General features: G+C 45.0%; 1 protein-coding gene across 10 annotated transcripts in view; it reads right to left on the minus strand.

The window, feature by feature from the left end:
• LOC139263485 (centrosomal protein of 128 kDa-like) overlaps positions 1 to 23,961 on the minus strand; it is a 519,582-nt gene that overhangs the window by 222,376 nt on the left and 273,245 nt on the right. For all 10 annotated transcript variants that reach the window (XM_070879630.1, XM_070879635.1, XM_070879632.1 and 7 more), the window contains 2 exons: positions 9,138 to 9,314; positions 370 to 429 (listed from right to left, as the gene is read on the minus strand). In XM_070879630.1, coding sequence (XP_070735731.1) covers positions 370 to 429; positions 9,138 to 9,314 — 237 coding nt within the window. The remainder of the gene's footprint in view (positions 1 to 369; positions 430 to 9,137; positions 9,315 to 23,961) is intronic.

Consider the following 23,961-nt stretch of genomic DNA (forward strand, 5'->3'; position numbering starts at 1 on the left):
GTTCTGCATTATAACCACTCTCTGGGTAAAGCAATTTCTCCTGAATTCCCTATTGGATTTATTAGTGACCATCTTATATTTATCACCTGTGGTTCTGGACTCATGCATGAGCGAAAATATCTTCTCTACCTCTACCCTATCAAACCCCTTCATAATTTTAAAGATCCTTTATTAGGTCCTTTAGTATCATCTCACCATAGTCCCTCAAATCCTTCCCTTGAAACAGATGCATTGCTTCATTTATACTGCTGTCTTCCGTGGCCTTCAAAGCACTGCTGCCAGTATCCCAAAGCCCTTTTTTTGGGTAAATTTACCAGAATCATAAGAGACCCCGAAGTAGTTAATTATACAGTCATCCTGAATACGTACTTTCATTTCAGCCAGCCAGCGATGGGGATCATTTTCTAATCCAGGTGTAAGAGTTATTGCCTGCAAAGAAAATTAGATTGCAGTTTGTTTGTGAACAGAAGAAATTGCATGTGGGGGAAAAAAAATGATTGCTCAAAAAAGAAAACTACTTTCCAGGTGGCAGTTTCATACAGTTTATAAATGAAATTAATTAGGCCCACGATTCTGAAGCATGAACCCTGATTGATTTTCTGCAGATGCCCTGAAACAGAATATCTAGGAAGCTCATGCAGAGAGCCGTTTGGAGGGCAGGAGTCCGTAACCTCGCACCAACTCCAGTTGTTCACAAGTCAACTTTCATCATTTGCATATTTTTCCCTATGCAGAAAAGAAAGGTAATTTGCAAATCAGTCAGTCACAAGATATTGCACCATAACAGCTGCGCACCAGTTCACAATACAGTCAGTGCTGCACGTAGGCTAAAGGTGCCTGGCAGGGGACTTACAAGGGGAGAGCTTGAATCCAGAGGTTCTGATGACATCACAGGTCAGAAAAAAAACGCAACTGTTCGGTGGATAAACGCGGCAGCCATTTCACGCACAGCAAGATCGTGCAATGGCAATGAGATAAATGACCAGTTGAAGGTTGGCCGAGGGTAGCTTGCTGGAGCTGTTCTTGAATGGCAACTGAAACCCAAGATGGAATTATTGCCTTAAACTCAAGTTAACCACTTGTTTTTTCCTTCATGACAAGTTGGGAGTTCATCAGAAGCATTTTTTAACCTTCACAGTGGGTGAACTTAGATAAGTTAGTAGTGTTGGAGAGCGGATCATCACGATAGGCAAATGGCACCGCAGTCGGATTTTAAGCAGGAAAATTACTGGGACGTCTGTTTGGTAAAATTGTCAACAGTTAAGAAATCTTCCAATACAACTACTTAAAAGAAAATAACCATTTCTCAGTGCCAGTATAATGACAGCAAGGTGTCAGCATTAAATTTACATAGCGACAGTATCAGTGCTTCACACAACAAATTACTTTCAGGTACGATTTAGGACTGTTGTGTTGCATTATTTAAGATTGCTCATAATTACAGTATTTAAGCAAGGTTAGACATGGGCTAGAATTTCCTATCAGCCCGCCAGCGCCCGATCGCCGCCCAAAAGCCCGCTAAGACTGGGAAGATTTATGCTGGCGAAAACTCCCCCCCCAAAAATGTAAAAATCCACTGAGCAAAAAACAGGGGCCTTGCACCTCCATTCTGGGTGAAAAAGTGCAATTTAGGGTCGATTGGGCGGTTCGTAAATAAAATGGGCCAAAAATTTTAAAAAACGAATAAAAATTTACCCCGAGGCTACGTGTTGGGCCTAATACCAGATAAACAATAAAAATAATTTTTCAAAATACATCAACTAAAAAAAAATCCCAAAAAATTCTCAAGGCACTTTAAAACTAAATCACCACACACATTTTTAAAATAATTAGTAAAAAACCAATGATTAACCTTTGTCACCTACCGCCTAGCTCCGCTGATCCTCGTGGGCGTTTTAAAAAAAAACTTACCTGCGGGTCACCACGTAGCCAAATATCGCGCCAGGGCGATCTGAGGTAACCTAGGTAACCTGTATCCTAGGTAACCTGTATCATACCGCCACCAGTGGAGGATTGATCTAAGGACGATGCACGTTGGCGGTCCGCTCCCCAGCGGTACCTCGAAATCGCTGGCGTAACTCAGATAAGGACATTTTCGCTCAACTGATTACCGCCCACAATTGCCAATACTGTCCAGAAACCAGGCGGTAAGCCACAGGAAATTCTAGCCCAGAGTATCTTGTAATAAGAGATAACCTAGCACCCTCTTGTGGAAAAGACTGGCCAAGCATCAGTGCACAGAGGCAACGAACTTCTGCAGGAGATCAACAGCAAAAGTGACAGTGGAAGGGGCAACAAGACACGATTTCACTGCCTACAGAACCCGCCCTCACGAAATTTAAGAGCTGAAAATGCGGCCATTATTGATGTGATCACATTGAATAAAACCAACAAAAGAAAAATCTATTACTTCAATTGTCTTCACAGTACTTCACTGCCTGTTGACTGATTTATGGTGCAGCATTGGGATTGGAAAATGCTCAGAATAAAATACGTTCATAGAGGCAATGTGCTGTTAAAGGAATGAAGAATATTTATATAAAATGACAAACGGTCATCGACCTGAAACTTTGAATCTTGCTCTCTCCACAGATGCTGACCTGCTGAATGTATCCAGAATTTTCTGGTTTTATTTCATGGGATGAGAACGCTGCCAAACGAAGGGCGATCCTCCTCACCGTCTGTGGGGCAACAACCTATGGCCTCATGAAGAATCTTTCTAGCTCCGGTGAAACCAACAACCAAATCGTATGAAGAACTGTGTACGCTGGTCCGGGAACAGCTAAATCTGAAGGAAAGCATTCTGATGGCAAGGTATTGATTTTACACATGTCAACGGTCTGAAGGCCAGGAAGTGGTGAGCTACGTCGCCAAACTAAGGACATTGCGAATTCGATGAATTCCTTGAGCAAATGCTAAGAGACTTCTTTGTGCTTGGCATTAGCCATGAGGTTATCCTTCGCAAACTATTCACTGTTAACACCGAACCTGAGCAAAGCCATAACGATAGCCAGCATTTATGTCCACCAGCGATAACACCAAACAAATTTCGCAGCATAGAGAAGTTTCGGCAAGTACTGTACACAAAGTAACGTCGTTTTTAGGCAGGAATGCATGGCAGAACGTACACGCCTGCAGTTGCACGACCTCAGATGACCCAGAGTCTGCCATCAAAAGTTAATGCAAGGCAGTTAACACCTTGTTGGCCCTGTGGAGGTGATTATTGAGCCCATCAATGCCGCTTCAAACACTGTGTGCAAAGGCTGTGGAACAATGGGATACCTCCAGCGAATGTGCAGACGAGCTGCAAACCCTCCAAACCACCACGTTGCAGAGGAAGATCGATCCATGGCGGATCAAGCTGAACTAGAGACTCGAACCGAGGAGGCAGAAGTGTACGGGGTACACACCTTCACCATGAAAATGTCCACCGATCATGCTAAAAGTCGAACTGGACGGAATTGCAGTATTCATGGAACTGGACATGGGTGCGAGTCAGTCTACCATGAGCAAAAAGGCCTTTGACAGGCTGTGGTGCAACAAGGCACACAGGCCCAAGCTTAGCCCCATTCATACCAAGCTAAGAACTTACACTAAAGAGCTGATCCCTGTAATTGGCAGCGCAGCAGTAAAAGTCTCCTATGATGGAGCAATGCACGAACTCCCACTATGGATTGTACCAGGCCCCACACTGTTCGGCAGAAGCTGGCTGTAAAAAATCCGCTGGAACTGGGATGACATCTGAGCGCTCTCATCCGTTGACGACGCCTCATGTACCCAGGTTCTGAGCAAGTTCCCGTTGTTGTTTGAGCCAGGCATCGGAAGTTTCTCGGGGGCGAAGGTGCAGATCCATTTGGTTCCCGGTACACAACCCATCCACCACAAGGCACGGGCGGTGCTATATATGATATGAGAGAAAGTGGAAATTGAGCTGGACAGGCTGCAGCAAAAAGGCATCATCGCGCCGGTGGATTTCAACGAGTGGGCCAGCCTGATTGTTCCGGTTCTCAAAGGCGATGGCACAGTCAGAATTTGTGGGGACTATAATGTAACGATTAACCGTTTTTCGCTATAGAACTAGTACCCGCTACCTAAGGCAGACGACCTATTTGCAACCCTGGCTGGAGGAAAGACGTTCACCAAGTTGGACCTGACCTCGGCCTACATGACGCAGGAGCTGGCAGAATCTTCGAAAGGCCTCACCTGCATCAACACGCACAAAGGTCTGTTCATCTACAATAGATGCCCATTTGGGATTCGATCGGCTGCGGCAATTTTTCAAAGGAACATGGGGAGCCTGCTAAAGTCGGTTCCATGCACCGTGATTTTCCAGGACGACATACTGATCACAGGTCAGGACAACATTGAACACTTGAAGAACCAGGAAGAGGTTCTAAGTGGTACTCAGGTTGAAACGCTCGAAGTGTGATTTCTTGGCGCCAGAGGTCGAGTTCTTAGGGAGAAGAATCGCGGCAGACGGCATCAGACCTAAGGCGCGAAGACGGAAGCCATCAAGAATGTGCCGAGACCACAGAATGTGACAGAGCTGCAGTCGTTCCTGGGAATCCTCAACTATTTTGGTAATTTTCTACCCAGGTTAAGCACCTTGCTAGATCCCCTACATGTGCTGCTACGCAAGGGAGATGACTGGGTATGGGGGAAATCACAAGAGGCTGCTTTTGAGAAAGCCAAAAATCTGTTATGTTCCAACATACTGCTTGTTCTGTATAACCCATGTAAACGTTTAGTGGTAGCTTGCGATGCGTCTTCATACGGGGTCGGGTATGTGTTACAACAAGCAAATGAATCGGGAACATTGCAACCAGTCGCTTATGAGTCCAGGAGTTTGTCCAAGGCCGAAAGGGCCTATAGCATGATTGAAAAAGCTCTGGCATGCGTTTACCGGGTGAAAAAAATGCACCAGTATCTGTTTGGTCTCAAGTCTGAGTTAGGAACTAACTATAAGCCGCTCATATCGCTATTCTCAGAGAGCAAAGGTATCAATACCAATGCCTCTGCTCGCATCCAAAGATGGGCGCTCACGCTGTCTGCATATAACTATGTAATTCGCCCAGGCCAGGCACAGAGAATTGCGCTGACACCCTCAGTCGGCTACCATTGCCCACCACCGGGGTGAAAATGGCACAGCCTGCAGACTTGCTCTTGGTGATGAATGCATTTGAAAACGAAAAGTCACCCGTTATGGCCCGCCAGATCAGGACCTGGACCAACCAGGATCCTCTACTGTCCCTTGTAAAAAAAACTGTGTCCTCCATGGGAGCTGGTCCAGCGTCCCAGTGGAGATGCATGAAGAGGTCAAGCCGTTCCAGCGGCGCAAAGATGAAATGTCCATACAGGCGGACTGTCTTTTGTGGAGTAATCGCGTGGTTTTGCCTAAGAAAGGCAGGGAAACGTTCATACGCGACCTACACAGTACCCACCCATGATGAAAGCTATATCCAGATCTCATGTGTGGTGACCCGGCATCGACTCAGATTTGGAGTCAAGCGTGCGCCAATGCAACACTTGCTCTCAACTGAGCAATGCACCCAGGGAGGCACTGCTAAGTTTGTGGTCATGGCCCTCCAAACCGTGGTCTAGGATCCACGTTGACTTTGCAGGCCCGTTTCTAGGCAAAATGTTTTTGGTTGTTGTGGATGCTTATTCAAAATGGATTGAGTGTGTAATAATGTCTGTAAGCTCATCAACTGCCACCATCGAAAGCCTACGAGCCATGTTCGCCACTGCACGGCCTGCCTGATGTCCTTGTCAGCGACAATGGACCGTGCTTCACCAGTGCTGAATTCAAGGAATTCATGACCCGCAATGGGATCAAGTACGTCACATCTGCCCCGTTCAAGCCAGCATCCAATGGCCAGGCAGAACGGGCAGTCCAAACCATCAAGCACAGCTTGAAACGTGTGTCGGAAGCTCTCTGCAGACCCGCCTGTCCCGAGTCTGCTCAGCTACCGCACCAGACCCCACTCACTTACCGGGGTTCCCCCAGCCGAGCTGCTCATGAAAAGGCTCTCTCTTGTCCACCCTGATCTCCATGATCACGTCGAGGACAGGCGGCATCAACAAAGCATGTACCATGATCGCGCAAACTTGTCCCACAATATTGAAGTCAATGGCCCTGTATTTGTACTGAACTACGGACATAGTCCCAAATGGCTTGTTGGCACCGTCATAGCCAAAGAAGGGAGTAGGGTGTTTCAGGTCAAACTTGCCAAGGACTAACTTACAGAAAGCATTTGGACCAAACCAAACTGCGATTCACAGACTGCCATGAGCAACCCGAAGAGGACACCACCAACTTCGACCCTCCAACACACACACACAAGTGGCAACCGACATCACGGTTGACCACGAAGCTGAACTCACCATCCCCAGCAGCCCAGCAAGACCAGCTGTCCAGCAAAGAACCAACCAACTCACCCACACCTGCATTTGTACCGAGACGATTGACAAGGGAGCGAAAAGCCCCAGATCGTCTCACCCTGTAAATAAGTGTATGCTATTGACTTTGGGAGGGAGTATGCAACCCTAGGTAACCTGTATCATACCGCCACCAGAGTGCATACCTGTTGGGAGTCCCAAGGGATCCCACCATCCCTTGGGAGCATGGTATATAAGCAGGTCTCCCATGCTGCACCAACACTCTAGAGTTTGAATAAAGGAGCTAAGGTCACACTTGCTCATGTCTACAGTACTCAGTTACATTACGTTATTATGAACATAACATTTACAATCTATATTAATGATTTGGATGAAGGGACCAAGTATAATGTAGCCAAGTTTGCTGATGATGCAAAGATGGGTGGGAAAGCAAGTTGTGAGGAGGACATAAAAAATATACAAAGGGATATAGACAGGCTAAGTGAGTGGACAAAAATTTGGCAGATGGAGTATAATGTGGGAAAATGTGAGGTTATCCACTTTGGCAGAAAAAATAAAAATGCAAATTATTTAAATGGAGAAAAATTACAAAATGCTGCAGTACAGAGGGACCTGAGGGTCCTTGTGCATGAAACACAAACAGTTAGTATGCAGGTACAGCAAGCAATCAGGTAGGCAAATGGAATGTTGGCCTTTATTGCAAGTGGGATGGAGTATAAAAGCAGAGAAGTCCTGCTACAACTGTACACACCTAGAGTACTCCGTACAGTTTTGGTCATCTTATTTAAGGAGGGATATATTTGCATTGGAGGCATTTCAGAGAAGGTTCACTAGGTTGATATCTGAGATGAAGGAGCTGACTTATGAAGAAAGATTGAGTAGGTTGGGCCGATACTCATTGGAGTGCAGAAGAATGAGGTGATCTTATTAAAGCATACAAGATAATGAGGGGGCTCGACAAGGTAGTTGCAGAGAGGATGTTTCCACTCATTGGGGAATCTAGAACTAGGGGGCATAGCTTCAGAATAAGGGGTCACCCAATTAAAACAGAGATGAGGAGGAATTTCTTTGCTCAGACGGTTGTAAATCTATGGAATTCTCTGTCCCAGGTAGCTGTGGAGGCTGGGTCATTGAATATATTTAAGGAGGAGATAGACAGATTTTTGAGTGAAAAGGGAGTAAAGACTTATGGGGAGCAGGCAGGGAAGTGGAACTGAGCAGAAGATCAGATCAGCCATGATCTTATTGAATGGCAGAGCAGGCTCGACCGGCCAAATAGTCTACTCCTGTTCCTATTTCTTATGTTCTTATGGTGGTGTTCCCATGCGCCTGCTGCTCTTATCCTTCTAGAGGTCGCGGGTTTGGGAGGTGCTGCCGAAGCAGCCTTGGGGAGTTGCTGCATTGCATTTGTAGATGGTACACACTGCAGTCATGGTACGGCGGTTATGGATGGGGGTGAATGTTTAAGGTGGTGGATGGGGAGCCAATCAAGAGGGCTGCTTTGTCCTGGATGGTGTCGAGCTTCTTGAGTGTTGTTGGAGCTGCACTCATCCAGGCAAGTGACGACTTTTCCATCACACTCCTGACTTGTGTCTTATAGATGGTGGAAAGGCTTTGGGGAGTCATACTTTTGCATGAAATAATTCCATTCGTTGCTGGCGAATTGATATACAGTAGGCTCATGTCAGCTGGGCCAAGTCGTGGAACTCTCACCTCTACTGTCTTAAGTTCTGCGTGCAAGCCCCATTCCAGGGAGTTGAGCACATAAACTGCACTTCAGTGCCGTGCTGAGGCAGTGCTGCATTGTCGGAAGCGTTGGCTTTTGGATGAGATATGATGCCAAGGCCTCATCTGCCCTCTCAGGTGGATGTCAAAGAAAAGCAGGAAGCGTTCACCTGGTCAACATTTATTTCTCAGCCAACACCACCAAACTAGACTACTGGGTTATTTATCTCATGGCCTTTTGTGACACTCTTGCTGTGCACCAATTGGCTTGCCTACAAAACAACGGTGCCTACAGGTCAGAAGTAATTAATTCTCTGCGAAGAGCTTTAGGACATCGTGAGGACGTGAAAGACACTGTGAATGCAAGTCTCAACAACAACTTGCATTTATATAGCGTATTTAACATAGTAAAACATTCGAAGCTTCACAGGAACTTTATCAAACAAAAATTGACACAGGGGATATTAGGACAGGGCTTGGTCACAGAGGAAGGTTTTAAGGAGTATCTTAAAGGAGGAGAGAGAGAGAGGTAGAGAGGAGCAAAGGTTTAAGGAGGGAATTCCAGAGCTTAGTGTCTAGAGAGCTGAAGGCATGGCTGCCAGTGGTGGAACGATTAAAACCGGGGATGCTCAAGTGGCCTGAATTGGAGGAGCGCAGAGATCTCAGAGAGCTGTCGTGCCAGAGGAGGTTACAAAGATAGAGAGAGGGGCGAGCCCACAGAGGGATTCTCTGTGTTCCAAGGAGCTGCGTCACGGTTTAGGAGTCACTATCTAATTGAGGAGTGAGGCGAGAGCTGGAGGAAATCCCAGAGAGAGTCACACCAAGCTGCTCTCACACATCTCCCCTCACAGTCAGCGACAGCGCATCGTCAACAAGGACCTACAAGCAAGTCACCTGCCTGCGCTCTTCATTCAGAAATGAAACACAGGGGAGGGAGATCGACAGTAGCAGATGCTGGGGGGAAAAAAAACCTGGTCAGTTGTGCAAAGCCAGTAAGAATTTACATTACTTACTTTGAAATTGTCACCAGGATCCCTCGACAAGAAATCACATGCAACCTCAATTTCTTTTCCTATTGCACAAAGGATCGTCTCTTCCTCTGTTTGGACTCTTCTAATCTGATCTTTAAGCTGAAATGTCATTTGCTCCAGCTGTCTCGCACATTCTTCACCATTAACTGCCAGCTTACCCTGCAGAAGCAACGTAAAAGATCAGTGTTGCAGGTTTGTCAATTAATATTGCATTCATAAGAAACATAAGAAATAGGAGCAGGAGTAGGCCATTTTGGCCCCTCGAGCCTGCTCTGTCATTTAAGATCATGGCTGATCTGATCATGGACTCAGTTCCACTTCCCTGCCCACTCCCCATAACCCTTTACTCCCTTATCGCTCAAAAATCTGTCTATATATATATATTTTTTTTTTTTATTGACCCAGCCTCCACAGCTCTCTGAGGCAGAGAATTCCACAGATTTACAATCTTCTGAGAGAAGAAATTCCTCCTCATCTCAGTTTTAAATGGACGGCCCCTTATTCTGAGACTATGTCCCCTAGGTCTAGTTTCCCCTATGAGTGGAAATATCCTCTCTCCATCCACCTTGTCAAGCCCCCTCAGTATCTTATATATTTCGATAAGATCACCTCTCATCCTTTTGAACTCCAATGAGTACAGGCCCAACCTACTCAACCTATCTTCATAAGTCAACCCCCTCATCTCTGGAATCAACCTAGTGAACCTTTTCTAAACTGCCTCCAATGCAAGTATATCCTTACTTAAATACAGAGTCCAAAACTGTGCGCAGTACTCTAGGTGTGACCTCACCAATACCCTGTACAGTTGCAGCAGGACTTCTCTGCTTTCATACTCTATCCCCCTCGCAATAAAGGCCAACATTCCATTTGCCTTCCTGATTACTTGCTGTACCTGCATACTCACTTTTTGTGTTTCATGCACAAGGATCCCCAGGTCCCTCTATACTGCAGCACTCTGTAATTTTTCTCTATTTAAATAATAATTTGCTTTTCTATTTTTTCTGCCAAAGTGGATAACTTCACATTTTCCCACATTATACTCCATCTGCCAAATCCCTTTGTAGATTTTTGGTGTCCTCCTCACCTATCTTTGTATCATCATCAAACTTGGCTACAATACACTCGGTCCCTTCATCAAAGTCATTAATATAGATTGTAAATAGTTGAGGCCCCAGCACCGATCCCTGTGGCACCCCATTAGTTACTGTTTGCCAACCGGAAAATGAACCATTTATCCCGACTCACTGTTTTCTGTTAGTTAGCCAATCCGCTATCCATGCTAATATATTGCCCCCAACCCTGTGAACTTTTATCTTGTGCAGTAACCTTTTATATGGAACCTTATTGAATGCCTTATGGAAATCTAAATACACCACATCCACTGGTTTCCCCTTTATCCACCCTGCCCGCAAAGAACATGATTTCCCTTTCATAAAACTATGCTGACTCTGCTTGACTGAATTATGCTTTTCCAAATGTCCTGCTACTGCTTTCTTAATAATGGACTCCAGCATCAATGGCTCAGTACAGAAGGACAAAGAAAGATGCAACTTGGATTTATATCGTGCCTATTATGTCAGGATATCTCTAAAGTGATTCACATCTGAAGAAGAACTTCTAAAGTGTAGTCAATTTTATAATGTAGGGAAACTCAGCCAATAGGCACATAGCAAGGTCCCACAAACTGTAATGGCACAAATGACTAGATAATCTGTTCTTTTTACATGATGTTGATTGAGGGATAAATGTTGGCGCACACCAGAATGCCCCTGATCATCTTCGAGTAGCACCACCTGAAAGAGTAGACTGGGCCTCAATTTAACATTACATCCAAAAGATGGCTCCTCTGAAATTGCAATGCTCCCTCAGTACTTCACTGGAGTGTCAGCCTAGATTATTTGCTTCAGTCTATGGAGTGGGACTTGAACCCACATACTTCGGACTCAGGGGTGACAGTGCTACCAGAGTCAAGACTGACACTTGTAGTATATACGCAAAAAAAATGACTGTTGGACTATTTTGCTGCTTCACCCCAGAAATCTCACTGGCAATTTTTCGAAACATTGAAAGGAGAAGGTTTTTCTCTTGCGGCTAGGTTGAACCGAGAGCTTGTTTCCATATTTCTCCCTTTAATGATCACAATACAATACTCGGCAAGCTGCCTTCACAGCACTTTCCAGATTGACAGTATTACTTCTCTCTTCTGTGAATTTTATATAGCTCGATATTCTATTTACCTCTGTAACCACTGCCATATGCTCTGATACTTACTACATCTGGCCAGCTATTACACTCACATCTTTCTCTTCACCCACTCTATTTAACAATCTGCTCTCATTTCACTATTTTTAGCATCAACATGCATTACCTTACAATGCCTTAAACACCATATGGCACCTACCTGATTGTCCTCTTGGCCAAACATCCTGCCTTTTCACAGCAATGGGCAACCTCCACAAACCTAGACATTCTACTTTCAATAATGTCATCAACATCATTTACAAATGTGATCAGGGAAAACAGAAAGAGGGAGGGGCAAAATGGAGAGAGGGAGAAAACAGAGAGTGGGAGGGGGAAATGGAGAGATGGGGAAGAAGAGGGAGGGAAAGGAGAGGGAGGGAAAGGAGAGGGAGGGAAAGGAGAGGGAGGGAAAGGAGAGGGAGGGAAAGGAGAGGGAGGGAAAGGAGAGGGAGAGAAAGGAGAGGGAGGGAAAGGAGAGGGAGAGAAAGGAGAGGGAGGGAAAGGAGAGGGAGGGAAAGGAGAGGGAGGGAAAGGAGAGGGAGAGAAAGGAGAGGGAGGGAAAGGAGAGGGAGGGAAAGGAGAGGGAGGGAAAGGAGAGGGAGGGAAAGGAGAGTGGTTGGACTTTAATTTCATGTCAATTTCAACATTTAGCACCAGTGATCTACATATATAGCTATTATTTTCCTATGTTTGTGTTCGATTTTGAACAAAATTAACTGATGCTAAGGCATCAAGCACTTAATTGCCCTGGTGAATCAGTAAATTTATCCTCATCCTCGACTGAGCACCCACAGCCCTTGGTAGAGAATTCCATTGATTCATAACCCTCTGCATGAAGAAATTTCTCCTTATCTAAATGGCTGGCCCCCTTATCCTATTCTGCATTCTCTTCAAGGCCTTGATATTCTTCAAGTGTGTTGCCCAAATTGAACACAGCTGAAACCTAACCAGTTTCATAAAGGTTTAGCATAACTTTCTTGCTTTTGTACTCTATTTTTCTATTAATATTAATAATCAGACGACACCCATCTCTACCTCTCCACCACTTCTGTCGACCCCTGCTTGGTATCTAAATTGTCAGATTGCTTGTCCGACATCCAATATTGGATGAGCAGAAATTTTCTCCAATGAAATATTTGGTCCCCGCCACAAACTGCATTCCCTAACAACTGAATCCATCCCTCTCCCTAGCATCAATCTGAGGGTGAACAAGACTGTTCGCAACCCAGGTGCCATATTTGATCCTGGAATGAGTTTCCAACCACATATCCGCAGCATAACTAAACCGCCCTTTTCCGTTCCGTAATATTGCCCGCCTTCGCCCCTGCCTCAGCTCTTCTGCTGCTGAAACCCTCATTCATGCCTTTGTTACCTCGAGACTTGACTACTCCAACTCACTCCTGGCTGGTCTTCCACATTCCAAACTTGAAGCCACCCAAAACTCTGCAGCACGTGTACTAACCCGCACCAAGTCAAGATCACTCATCACCCCTGTGCTCACTGACCTACATTGGCTCCCAGTTAAACAAAGCCTCGATTTCAAAATTTCCATCCTTGTTTACAAATCACTCCATGGACTTGCCCCTCCCTATCTCTGTAATCTTTTTTCAGCCTCACAGTTCCACGAGATGTCTGCACTACTCAAATTCTGGCCTCTTAAACATCCCTCATTATAACTGCTCAACTATCGGTGGCCATGCCTTCAGCTGCCTGGGCCCTAAGCTCTGGAATTCCCTCCCTAAACCTCTACGTCTCTTTACCTCTCTTTCCTCCTTTAAGACGCTTATTAAAACCTACCTCTTTAAATAAGCTTTTGATCATCTGCCTTAATTTCTTCTGTGGCTCGATGTCAAATTTATCTGTAACACTGTTGTGAAGCGCCTTGGGACATTTTACTACATTAAAGGCGCTATATAAATAAAAGTTATTATTATTAATAATAAAGCCAGGGATCCTATAGGTTAACAGCCTTCTTAACTTGCCCTGCCACCTTCAAAGATTTGCGTACGTACACCCCGGGTCTCTCTGTTCCTGCACCCCTTTAGAATTGTACCATCTAACGTTCATTTTGCCTCTCATTCTTCTTTCCATTATGCATCACTTCACACTTCTCTGCGTTAAATTTCATCTGCCATGTGTCTGCCCATTTCTTTAGTCTATGTCCTCCTGAAGTCTGTTATTATCCTCCTCCTTGTTTACGGTATTTCTGCGTTTAGTATCAACTATAATCTTTGAAATGATGCCCTGTATAAATTTTTTTTAAAGCAGTAGTCCTAATACTGACCCCAGGGAACATCATTGCATACCTCCCTCCAGTCCGAAAAACAACCGTTCACCACTACTCTCTGCTTCTGTATCTTAGCCAATGTTGTATCCATGCGGCCACTGTCCCTTTAATCCCATGGGCTTCAATTTTGCTAACAAATCCATTATGTGGTACTTCGAACGCCTTTTGAAAGTCCATAAAGACAACATCAACCGCACTACCCTCATAAATCCTTTCCGTTACTTCATCAAAGAGCTTGATCAAGTTACTCAAACACGATTTGCCTTTGATAAATCTGTGCTGCTCTTCCTTTAGTAGTCCATACATTTCCAATACTTGAACATTTCCACTGTATACTGAACACATGAGCTAATACTAAAAACAGAAAACAAAGTGCTGCATCAAGTATATCAGTTATTTTAATTATTGCTATCAAGGCGCTTGGGAGGTCAAAACAGATGAAACCTATTTTAAGAGGACACACCATCAGTATTGCATTTTTCAACTCAAAACGTTGCAAAAGACCTGGCACAGAAATATAGTTAATTTTTTTCTGGTCTACTGCTTGCTGGTCACTTCGTTGAATCAGGGAACGTTGATGACATAATCAGGGATTGACTTCAGAGGAGTTATTCAGTCCAATAGTGAGTGAACTGAATCAATGCCATTCGTTAGTTGCTAACCCGAGGGTGCTGAATCCATGTCAGTCCGCCAGACAATGTTAATTCACACCCCTCACCATCAAGTCCAGTGCCTCCTCCTTTAAAGCCTGTATGTGTGTTTTTACATAGACATAATCGGAATCCAAAGACACTGTTCTGTGTCTGCCAGTTTTAGCATGGAGAAACCCCGATATCAAGAAATCAGACTAGTCTCATTTGGAGCAAAGCCGCTGAGCCATGTTAATTATCCACCATGAACTGTGAAAATCGAAAATGGTCAAAACCGCTGTGGTGGTGATCAAGCATCCTCAACTTTTAAAATTTTCAAACAGAATTTAGGTAAATTTAGAAGTTTACATACTATCAGTGCAGTCAGTTTAATCTATCCATGAGGTATTCCTACCCTGTTGCTCTTCAATAAAGATGTCTGTATGGTATATTACAGAATCATATACAGCACAGGAGACCATTTGGCCCATCATGCCTTTGAAAGAGCTATCCAATTAGTCCCCAAGGCCCTGCAAATTTCTCCTTTTCAAATATGTATTCAATTCCCTTTTGAAAGTTATTGTTGAATCTGCTTGCACTACCCGTTCGGGCGGTGCGTTCTAGATCATAACTCGCTGAGGAAACAAATTCTCCTCGTCTCCCCCTCTGGTTCTTTTGCCAATTACCTTAAATCTGTGTCCTCTTGTTACTGACCCTCCTGCAGTGGAAACAGCTTCTCCTTATTTACTCTAACAAAACCCTTCATGATTTTGAACACCTCTATTAAATCTCCCCTTAACTTTCTCTACTCAAAGGGGAACACATAACTGAAATCCCTCATTCCCGGTACCATTCTAATAAATTTCCTCTGCACCCTCTCCACAAGGTTTTGCCATACACATAAAGGGCCCAAGTTTCCACATGATTTGCGCCTGATTTTTAGGAGCAACTGGTGGAGAACGGACTATCTTAGAAATCGCAATTCTCCACATTTTTTTTTCTGCAGTTCTAGTCAGGTAGAACAGTTCTACTTTGGAACAGAATTTTTTCTTCAAAAGGGGGCGTGTCCGGCCACTGACGCCTGATTTCAAAGTTTCCACAGTGAAAACGTACTCCAAACTAAGTTAGAATGGAGCAAGTGAAGATTTTTGTAGAACTGAAAAAACCTGTTCTACACATTAAAAAATCAGGTTACAAATTAGACGTCCAGAACGAGGTGGGGGGGAAGGGAAGTCATTAAATTCTACAATAAATCCTTATTTATACTTATACAAATATTATACAAATAAATCCAACCTGAATAAACATTTATAAGCAAAGAAAAGATTAAATAAACCATCTTCCTACCTGTGTGAAAGTGCTTCAGCCATCCTCACAAGTTCGTTCTCGACGGCGGGAGGAAGGGAGTGTGGGCCCGCCCGCCCGAACGCAGCGGGGGGGGGGGGGGGAAAGGAAGACGTTCCCGACGGCGGGAGGGAGGGAATGTGGACCCGCCCGCCCGAACGCAGAGGGGGGGGGGGGGGGGGGGAAAGGAAGACGTTCCCGACGGCGGGAGGGAGGGAGTGTGGGCCCGCCCGCCCGAACGCAGCCAGGGGGGGGAGGAAGACGTTCCCGGGGGGGGGGAGGAGACAGTGAGAAGGCTGCAGGAAGCCTCAGTGCTGATGGCAATGTGCTTTTATTAAAAAATGTTCAAAAATTAAACAGCTACAAAGAACTACAAAAATGGCCGAGTGCCAATGTTTCCTTCACATTGCGCGTGAGCGAACGCTCCAACGCGCATGCGCAGCGTTGCCGGCAGGAAAAAAACTAATTTAAATGGCACCCGCCCCCTCCCACTTACAAAATCGGCGCGAGTGTAGGCTCCGCCCCCCTGGGCGCCGCGCCAAACAGACAAGGAGCTGCAGGGCGCTCCAGAATCGTGAGGTTTTTTTCCGGCGCCGTTTTAGGCGCGAAAAACGGGCGCCCAGCTCGGAGGGGCGCCCGTTTTTTATCGTGTGGAAACTTGGGCCCAAAGTGTGGTGCCCAGAATTGGACACAATACTGCAGCTGAGGCCTAACCTGTGATTTATAAAGATTTAGCACACCTTCCTTGCTTTTGTACTCCATGTCTCTATTTAGAACACCAGATCCGAGACCAAAAGGACCTAAATTCACTAGCATTAAGGCCATCTACAACAAGTTATGTGGGTGTCAGGCATGCAGCAAATGATATGATCCCAGACCAAACACATTGCAGCAGTATATAGAAGGAATGCAAAGATTTGCAATGATTTTCCAAGTCATTTCCTTGCAATTGCAAATGTAACGCCCCTATTTGAAAAAGGAGGCAGACAAAAAGCAGGAAACTATAGACCAGTTAGCCTAACATATGTGGTTGGGAAAATGTTGGAGTCCATTATTAAAGAAGCATTAGTAGGATATTTGGAAAAGCAAAATTTGGTCAGACAGAGTCAGCATGGATTTATAAAGAGGAAATCATGTTTGACAAACTTGCTGGAATGCTTTGAGCATGCAACGAACAGGGTGGATAAAGGGGAACCAGTGTATGTGGTGTATTTGGACTTCGAGAAGGCATTTGACAAGGTGCCACATAAAAGGTTACTACACAAGATAAAAGTTCACGGGGTTGGGGGTAATATATTTGCATGGATAGAGGATTGGCTAACTAACAGAAAACAGAGAGTCGGGATAAATGGTTCATTCTCTGGTTGGCAGCCTGTAACTAGTGGGGTGCTGCAGGGATCAGTGCTGGGACCACAATTATTTACAATCTATATTAACGACTTGGAAGAAGGGACTGAGTGTAACGTATCCAATTTGGCTGACGATACAAAGATGGGAGGAAAAGCAATGTGTGAGGAGGACACAAAAAATCTGCAAAAGGACATAGACAGGCTAAGTGAGTTGGCAAAAATTTGGCAGATGGAGTATTGCAAAGGGGATGGAGTATAAGAACATAAGAAATAGGAGCAGGAGTAGGCCATTCGGCCCCTCGAGCCTGCTCCGCCATTCAATAAGATCATGGCTGATCTGATCATGGACTCAGCTCCACTTCCCACGCCCGCTCCCTATAACCCCTTATCCCTTTATCACTGACTAAATTTAAGACAGAAATTGACAGTTTCTTAAATGTCCCAGCTTCCACAGCTCTCTGAGGCAGTGAATTGCACAGATTTAAAATCCTCAGAGAAGAAATTTCTCATCTCTGTTTTAAATGAGTGGCCCCTTATGCTAAGATCGTGCCCTCTAGTTCTAGTCTCCCCTATCAGTGGAAACATCCTCTCTGCATCCACCTTGTCAAGCCCCCTCATAATCTTATATGTTTCGATAAGATCACCTCTAATTCTTCTGAATTCCAATGAGTAGAGGCCCAACCTACTCAACCATTCCTCATAAGTCAACCCCCTCATCTCCAGAATCAACCTAGTGAACCTTCTCTGAACTGCCTCCAAAGTATATCCTTTCGTAAATATAGAAACCAAAACTGCACGCAGTATTCCAGGTGTGGCCTCACCAATACCTTATATAGCTTATAAGACTTCCCTGCTTTTATACTCCATCCTCTTTGCAATAAAGGCCAAGATTCCATTGGCCTTCCTGATCACTTGCTGTACCTGCATACTAACCTTTTGCGTTTCATGCACAAGGACCCCCAGGTCCCGCTCTACTGCGGCACTTTGCAATCTTTCTCCATTTAAATAATTTTTTTTCTGTCAAAGTGCATCACCTCACACTTTCCAACATTATACTCCATCTGCCAAATTTTTGCCCACTCACTTAGCCTGTCTATATCCTTTTGCAGATTTTTTGTGTCCTCCTCACACATTGCTTTTCCTCACATCTTTGTATCGTCAAAAGCATTGAATAAAAGCAGGGAAGTCTTGCTACAGCTATATAAGCTACACCTGGAATATTGCGTGCAGTTTTGGTTTCCATATTTACGAAAGGATATACTCACTTTGGAGGCAGTTCACTAGGTTGATTCCGGGGATGAGGTGATTGACTTATGAGGAAAGGTTGAGTAGGTTGGGCCTCTACTCACTGGAATTCAGAAGAATGAGAGGTGATCTTATCGAAACGTATAAGATTATGAGGGGGCTTGACAAGGTGGATGCAGAGAGGATGTTTCCACTGATGGGGGAGACTAGAACTAGAGGGCATGATCTTAGAATAAGGGACCGCCCATTTAAAACAGAGATGAGGAGAAATTTCTTCTCTCAGAGGGTTGAAAATCTGTGGAATTCGCTGCCTCAAAGCTGTGGAAGCTGGGGCATTGAATACATTTAAGACAGAAATAGACACTTTCTTAAATGATAAGGGGATAAAAGGGCGGGGAAGTGGAGCTGAGTCCATGATCAGATCAGCCATGATCTTATTGAATGGCGGAGCAGGCTCGAGGGGCCGTATGCCCTACTCCTGTTCCTATTTCTTATGTTCTTATCTTTCTGTTTCGAGCTAAGGGTTGTGACGGAGAACACTTGCAATGGCCTAAAATAAAATTGTGGAATTCAAACAGAAATTTGGATTTGAATAAATAAATCCAAAAATGTACATGACTTTCCTCAGCTCTACTCTCACTGAGCTAAACCATGTGTGGTTGATGGTTGTTATGTGGGAGGAGATGGTGGGAGGACTTCCTCTCTGGGGGTTCTTGTGCATGAAACACTAAAAGTTAGCACACAGATACAGCAAGTAATCAGGAAGGAAAATGGAATGTTGGCCTTTATTGCAAGGGGGATAGAAACATAGAAACATAGAAAATAGGTGCAGGAGTAGGCCATTCGGCCCTTCTAGCCTGCACCGCCATTCAATGAGTTCATGGCTGAACATGCAACTTCAGTACCCCATTCCTGCTTTCTCACCATACCCCTTGATTCCCCTAGTAGTAAGGACTTCATCTAACTCCTTTTTGAATATATTTAGTGAATTGGCCTCAACAACTTTCTGTGGTAGAGAATTCCACAGGTTCACCACTCTCTGGGTGAAGAAATTCCTCCTCATCTCGTTCCTAAATGGCTTCCCCCTTATCCTTAGACTGTGTCCCCTGGTTCTGGACTTCCCCAACATTGGGAACATTCTTCCTGCATCTAACCTGTCTAACCCCGTCAGAATTTTAAACGTTTCTATGAGGTCCCCTCTCATTCTTCTGAACTCCAGTGAATACAAGCCCAGTTGATCCAGTCTTTCTTGATAGGTCAGTCCCGCCATCCCGGGAATCAGTCTGGTGAACCTTCGCTGCACTCCCTCAATAGCAAGAATGTCCTTCCTCAGGTTAGGAGACCAAAACTGTACACAATACTCCAGGTGTGGCCTCACCAAGGCCCTGTACAATTGTAGCAACACCTCCCTGCCCTTGTACTCAAATCCCCTCGATATGAATAGAGCATAAAAGTAGGGAAGTCCTGCTCCAACTATACAGGGCGTTAGTAAGACCACACCTGGAGTACTGCATACAGTTTTGGTCTCCTTATTTAAGGAGGGATATACTTGCATTGGAAGCAGTTCAGAGAAGGTTCACGAGGTTGATTCCCGAAATGAAGGGGTTGTCATATGAAGAAATGTTGAGCCCATACTCCTTAAAGTTTAGAAGAATGAGAGATGATCTTATTGAAATATAAAAGATTCTGAGGAGGCTTGACAGGGTAGATACAGAGAGGATGTTTCTCCTCATGGGGGAACCGAGAACTAGGGGGCATAGTTTCAGAATAAGGGGTTGCCCATTTTAAACAGAAATGAGGAAGAATTTCTTCTCTCAGAGGATTGTGAATCTTTGGAATTCTCTACCTCAGAGAGCTGTGGAGGCTGGGTCTTTGAAAATATTTAAGGTGGAGATAGACAGAATTTGGAATAATAAGGGAGGTAAGGTTTATGGGGAACAGGCGGGAAGTTGAGGCCAGGATTAGATCAGCCATGATCTTATTGAATGGCAGAGTATGCTCGAGGGGCCAAATGGCCTACTTCTGCTCCTATTTCTTATGTTATGTTCTTATTTTCTCTGCTTCCTTGGAATCATTTCACAGTGGATAGAATTGAATTGTTGCCTGCCTGTATACAAGACTCATTTCTGATGCAAGCGACAAGAGATAATTCTGCTATTTGGGCTATTGCTGCAAAAAAAGTTACGTGGTTATACACTTGGTTGTGTGTTTTTTTTAAATTTCAAATTGCTAATTAAGCTCTATTTGGATGAAAAAAAAGACTTGCATTTATATAGCGCCTTTCACGACCAGCGGACATCTCAAAGCGCATTACAGCCAAATTAAGTACTTTTTTTGAAGTGTAGTCACTGTTGTAATGCAGGAAACGCAGCAGACAATTTTCACACAGCAAGCTCCCACAAACAGCAAATTGATAATGAAGAAATATGTTTTTTTTTAGTGATGTTAATTGAGGGATATATATTGGCAAGGATACCGGGGATAACTCCCCTGCTCTTCTCTAAAATAGTGCCGTGGGATCTTCTACGTCCACCCAAGAGCAGATGGGGCCTCAGTTTAACGTCTCATCCGAAAGACGGCACCTCCGACAGTGCAGCACTCCCTCATTACTGCACTGCCTAGAACTTTGTGCTCAAGTCTCTGGAGTGGGACTCAAACCCACAGCCTTCTGACTCAGAAGCACGACAGGAAAGGAATTCTACAAAAGGAAGAAAGTATGCCAATATTTCCATATGAGTAAGGAACATAGGATTGAGCAACACAGAACAGCGGATCAAAGGCAGCAGGAACGTGGAGATATAACAAAGAAGAAAATGCATTTATACGGCCTTAAGGTATCTCAATGCTCCTCGCAGCTAATTACGTACTTTTTGAAGTGTAGCCGCTGTTGTTATGCAGGCTAACACAGCAGCCAATTTGTGCACAAGAAGGTTCCACAAACAGCAATAGATGAGCAGTTAATCTGTTTTGAGCAGTGTTGGAGGAAGGACAGCACACTGGGAGATGTCCGCTTCTCTTCGTCAAATAGTGGCATGAGATCCTTTGCATCCACCTGAACAGACAGATGGGGCCTCAGATTAACCTCTCTTCCAAAAGACGACACCGGCCACAATACAACACTCCTTCAGTGCTCACCTGGAGGCGAGAGGATTCATGAAGGGGAAATGGATTCATGAAGGGGAAATTGGATTCATGAAGGGGAAATCATGTTTAACTAATTTACTGGAATTCTTTGAGGATATAACGAGCATGGTGGATAGAGGTGTACCGATGGATGTGGTGTATGTAGATTTCCAAAAGGCATTCGATAAGGTGCCACACAAAAGGTTACTGCAGAAGATAGAGGTACATGGAGTCAGAGGAAATGTATTAGCATGGATAGAGAATTGGCTGGCGAACAGAAAGCAGAGAGTCGGGATAAATGGGTCCTTTTCGGGTTGGAAATCGGTAGTTAGTGGTGTGCCACAGGGATCAGTGCTGGGACCACAACTGTTTACAATATACATAGATAACCTGGAAGGGGGGACAGAGTGTAGTGATACAAAATTTGCAGATGACACAAAGATTAGTGCGAAAGCGGGTTGTGTAGAGGACAGAGAGGCTGCAAAGAGATTTAGATAGGTTAAGCGAATAGGTTAAGGTGTGGCAGATGGAATACAATGTCGGAAAGTGTGAGGTCATCCACCTTGGGAAAAAAAAACAGTAAAAGGGAATATTATTTGAATGGGGAGAAATTACAACATGCTGAGGTGCAGAGGGACCTGGGGTCCTTGTGCATGAATCCCAAAAAGTTAGTTTGCAGGTGCAGCAGGTAATCAGGAAGGCGAATGGAATGTTGGCCTTCATTGCGAGAGGGATGGAGTACAAAAGCAGGGAGGTCCTGCTGCAACTGTATAAGGTATTGGTAAGGCCGCACCTGGAGTACTCCATGCAGTTTTGGTCACCTTACTTAAGGAAGGACATACTGGCTTTGGAGGGGGTACAGAGACGATTCACTAGGCTGATTCCGGAGATGAGGGGGTTATCTTATGATGATAGATTGAGTAGACTGGGTCTTTACTCGTTGGGAGTTCAGAAGGATGAGGGGTGATCTTATAGAAACATTTAAAATAATGAAAGGGATAGACAAGGTAGAGGCAGAGAGGTTGTTTCCACTGGTCGGGGAGACTAGAACTAGGGGGCACAGCCTCAAAATACGGGGGAGCCAATTTAAAACCGAGTTGAGAAGGAATTTCTTCTCCCAGAGGGTTGTGAATCTGTGGAATTCTCTGCCCAAGGAAGCAGTTGAGGCTAGCTCATTGAATGTATTCAAGTCACAGATAGATAGATTTTTAACCAATAAGGGAATTAAGGGTTACGGGGAGCGGGCGGGTAAGTGGAGCTGAGTCCACGGCCAGATCAGCCATGATCTTATTGAATGGCGGAGCAGGCTCGAGGGGCTAGATGGCCTCCTCCTGTTCCTAATTCTTATGTTCTTACTACTGAGCCAAACTGATGCTGTATGAAGTATTGGAAAATGGATGTAAAAACTTGTAGTAAGTGTGAGCTGGCAAGGAGTTTTCTTTTTCCCTGGCACCCCAAACTAGTTGGGAAGATGAAATTCCCAGTCCATACCGGAGTAACTATAAACATAGAATAGTTACAGAACAGGAGTCCATTTGGCCCGTTGAGTCTGTGCCAGCTCTCTGCAGGAGCACTTCAGCTCGTCCCACTCCCCCACCCTATCCTCGTAGCCCTGCAAATGTTTTTCCTCACCTGCAGGGTCTTTAAGATTTAGCACCTCATACTGCAATATGGGTAGCTTTGCCACATTATGCCTTGCTTGTTCACGTGTTTAGTGGGAAAATTAAATTAGTAGCTGTGAGTACAGTGCTGGGAAATCAAACTGTCAATTCCACTAAGAGACGAAGGAGACCACCTTGTACTTATTTTATTTGTTCTGGGATGTGGGCGTCACTGGCAAGGCCAGCATTTATTGCCCACCCTTAATGGCCCTTGAGAAGGTGGTGGTGAACCACCTTCTTGAACCGCTGCAGTCCTTGTGGTGAAGGTATCCCCACAGTGCTGTTAGGGAGGAGCTCCAGGATATTGACCCAGCGACGATGAAGGAATGGCGATATATTTCCAAGTCAGGATGGTGTGTAACTTGGAGGGGAACTTGTAGATGATTGTGCTCCCATGCGCCTGCTGCCCTTGTCCATCCAGGGGGTAGAGGTCGCGGGTTTGGGAGATGCTGCCGCAGAAACCATGGCAAGTTGCTGCAGTGCATCTTGTAGGTGGTATACACTGCAGCCACAGTGTGTCGGGAGGTGGAGGGAATTAATGTTTTAAGTTGGTGGATGGGGTGCCAATCAAGCGGGCTGCTTTGGCCTGGATGGTGCCGAGCTTCTTGAGTGTTGTTGGAGCTGCACTCATCCAGCCAAACAGAGAGCATTCCTTCACACTCCTTACTTATGCCTTGTAGATGGTGGAAAGGCTTTGGGGAGTCAGGAGGTGAGACACTCGCCACAGAATACCCTGCCTCTGACCCACTCTTGTAGCCACAGTATTTATGTGGCTGGTCCAGTTAAGTTTCTGGTCTATGGTGACCCCCAGGATGTTGATGGTGGTGGATTCGGCGATTGTTGCCATTGAATATCAAGTTATTAGAGGTGGTTAGACTCTCGCTTGTTGGAGATAGTCATTGCCTGGCACTTTTGCGGCGCGAATGT

The sequence above is a fragment of the Pristiophorus japonicus genome, chromosome 4 (assembly GCF_044704955.1).
Source record: "Pristiophorus japonicus isolate sPriJap1 chromosome 4, sPriJap1.hap1, whole genome shotgun sequence".
Classification (NCBI taxonomy): Eukaryota; Metazoa; Chordata; class Chondrichthyes; family Pristiophoridae; genus Pristiophorus; species Pristiophorus japonicus.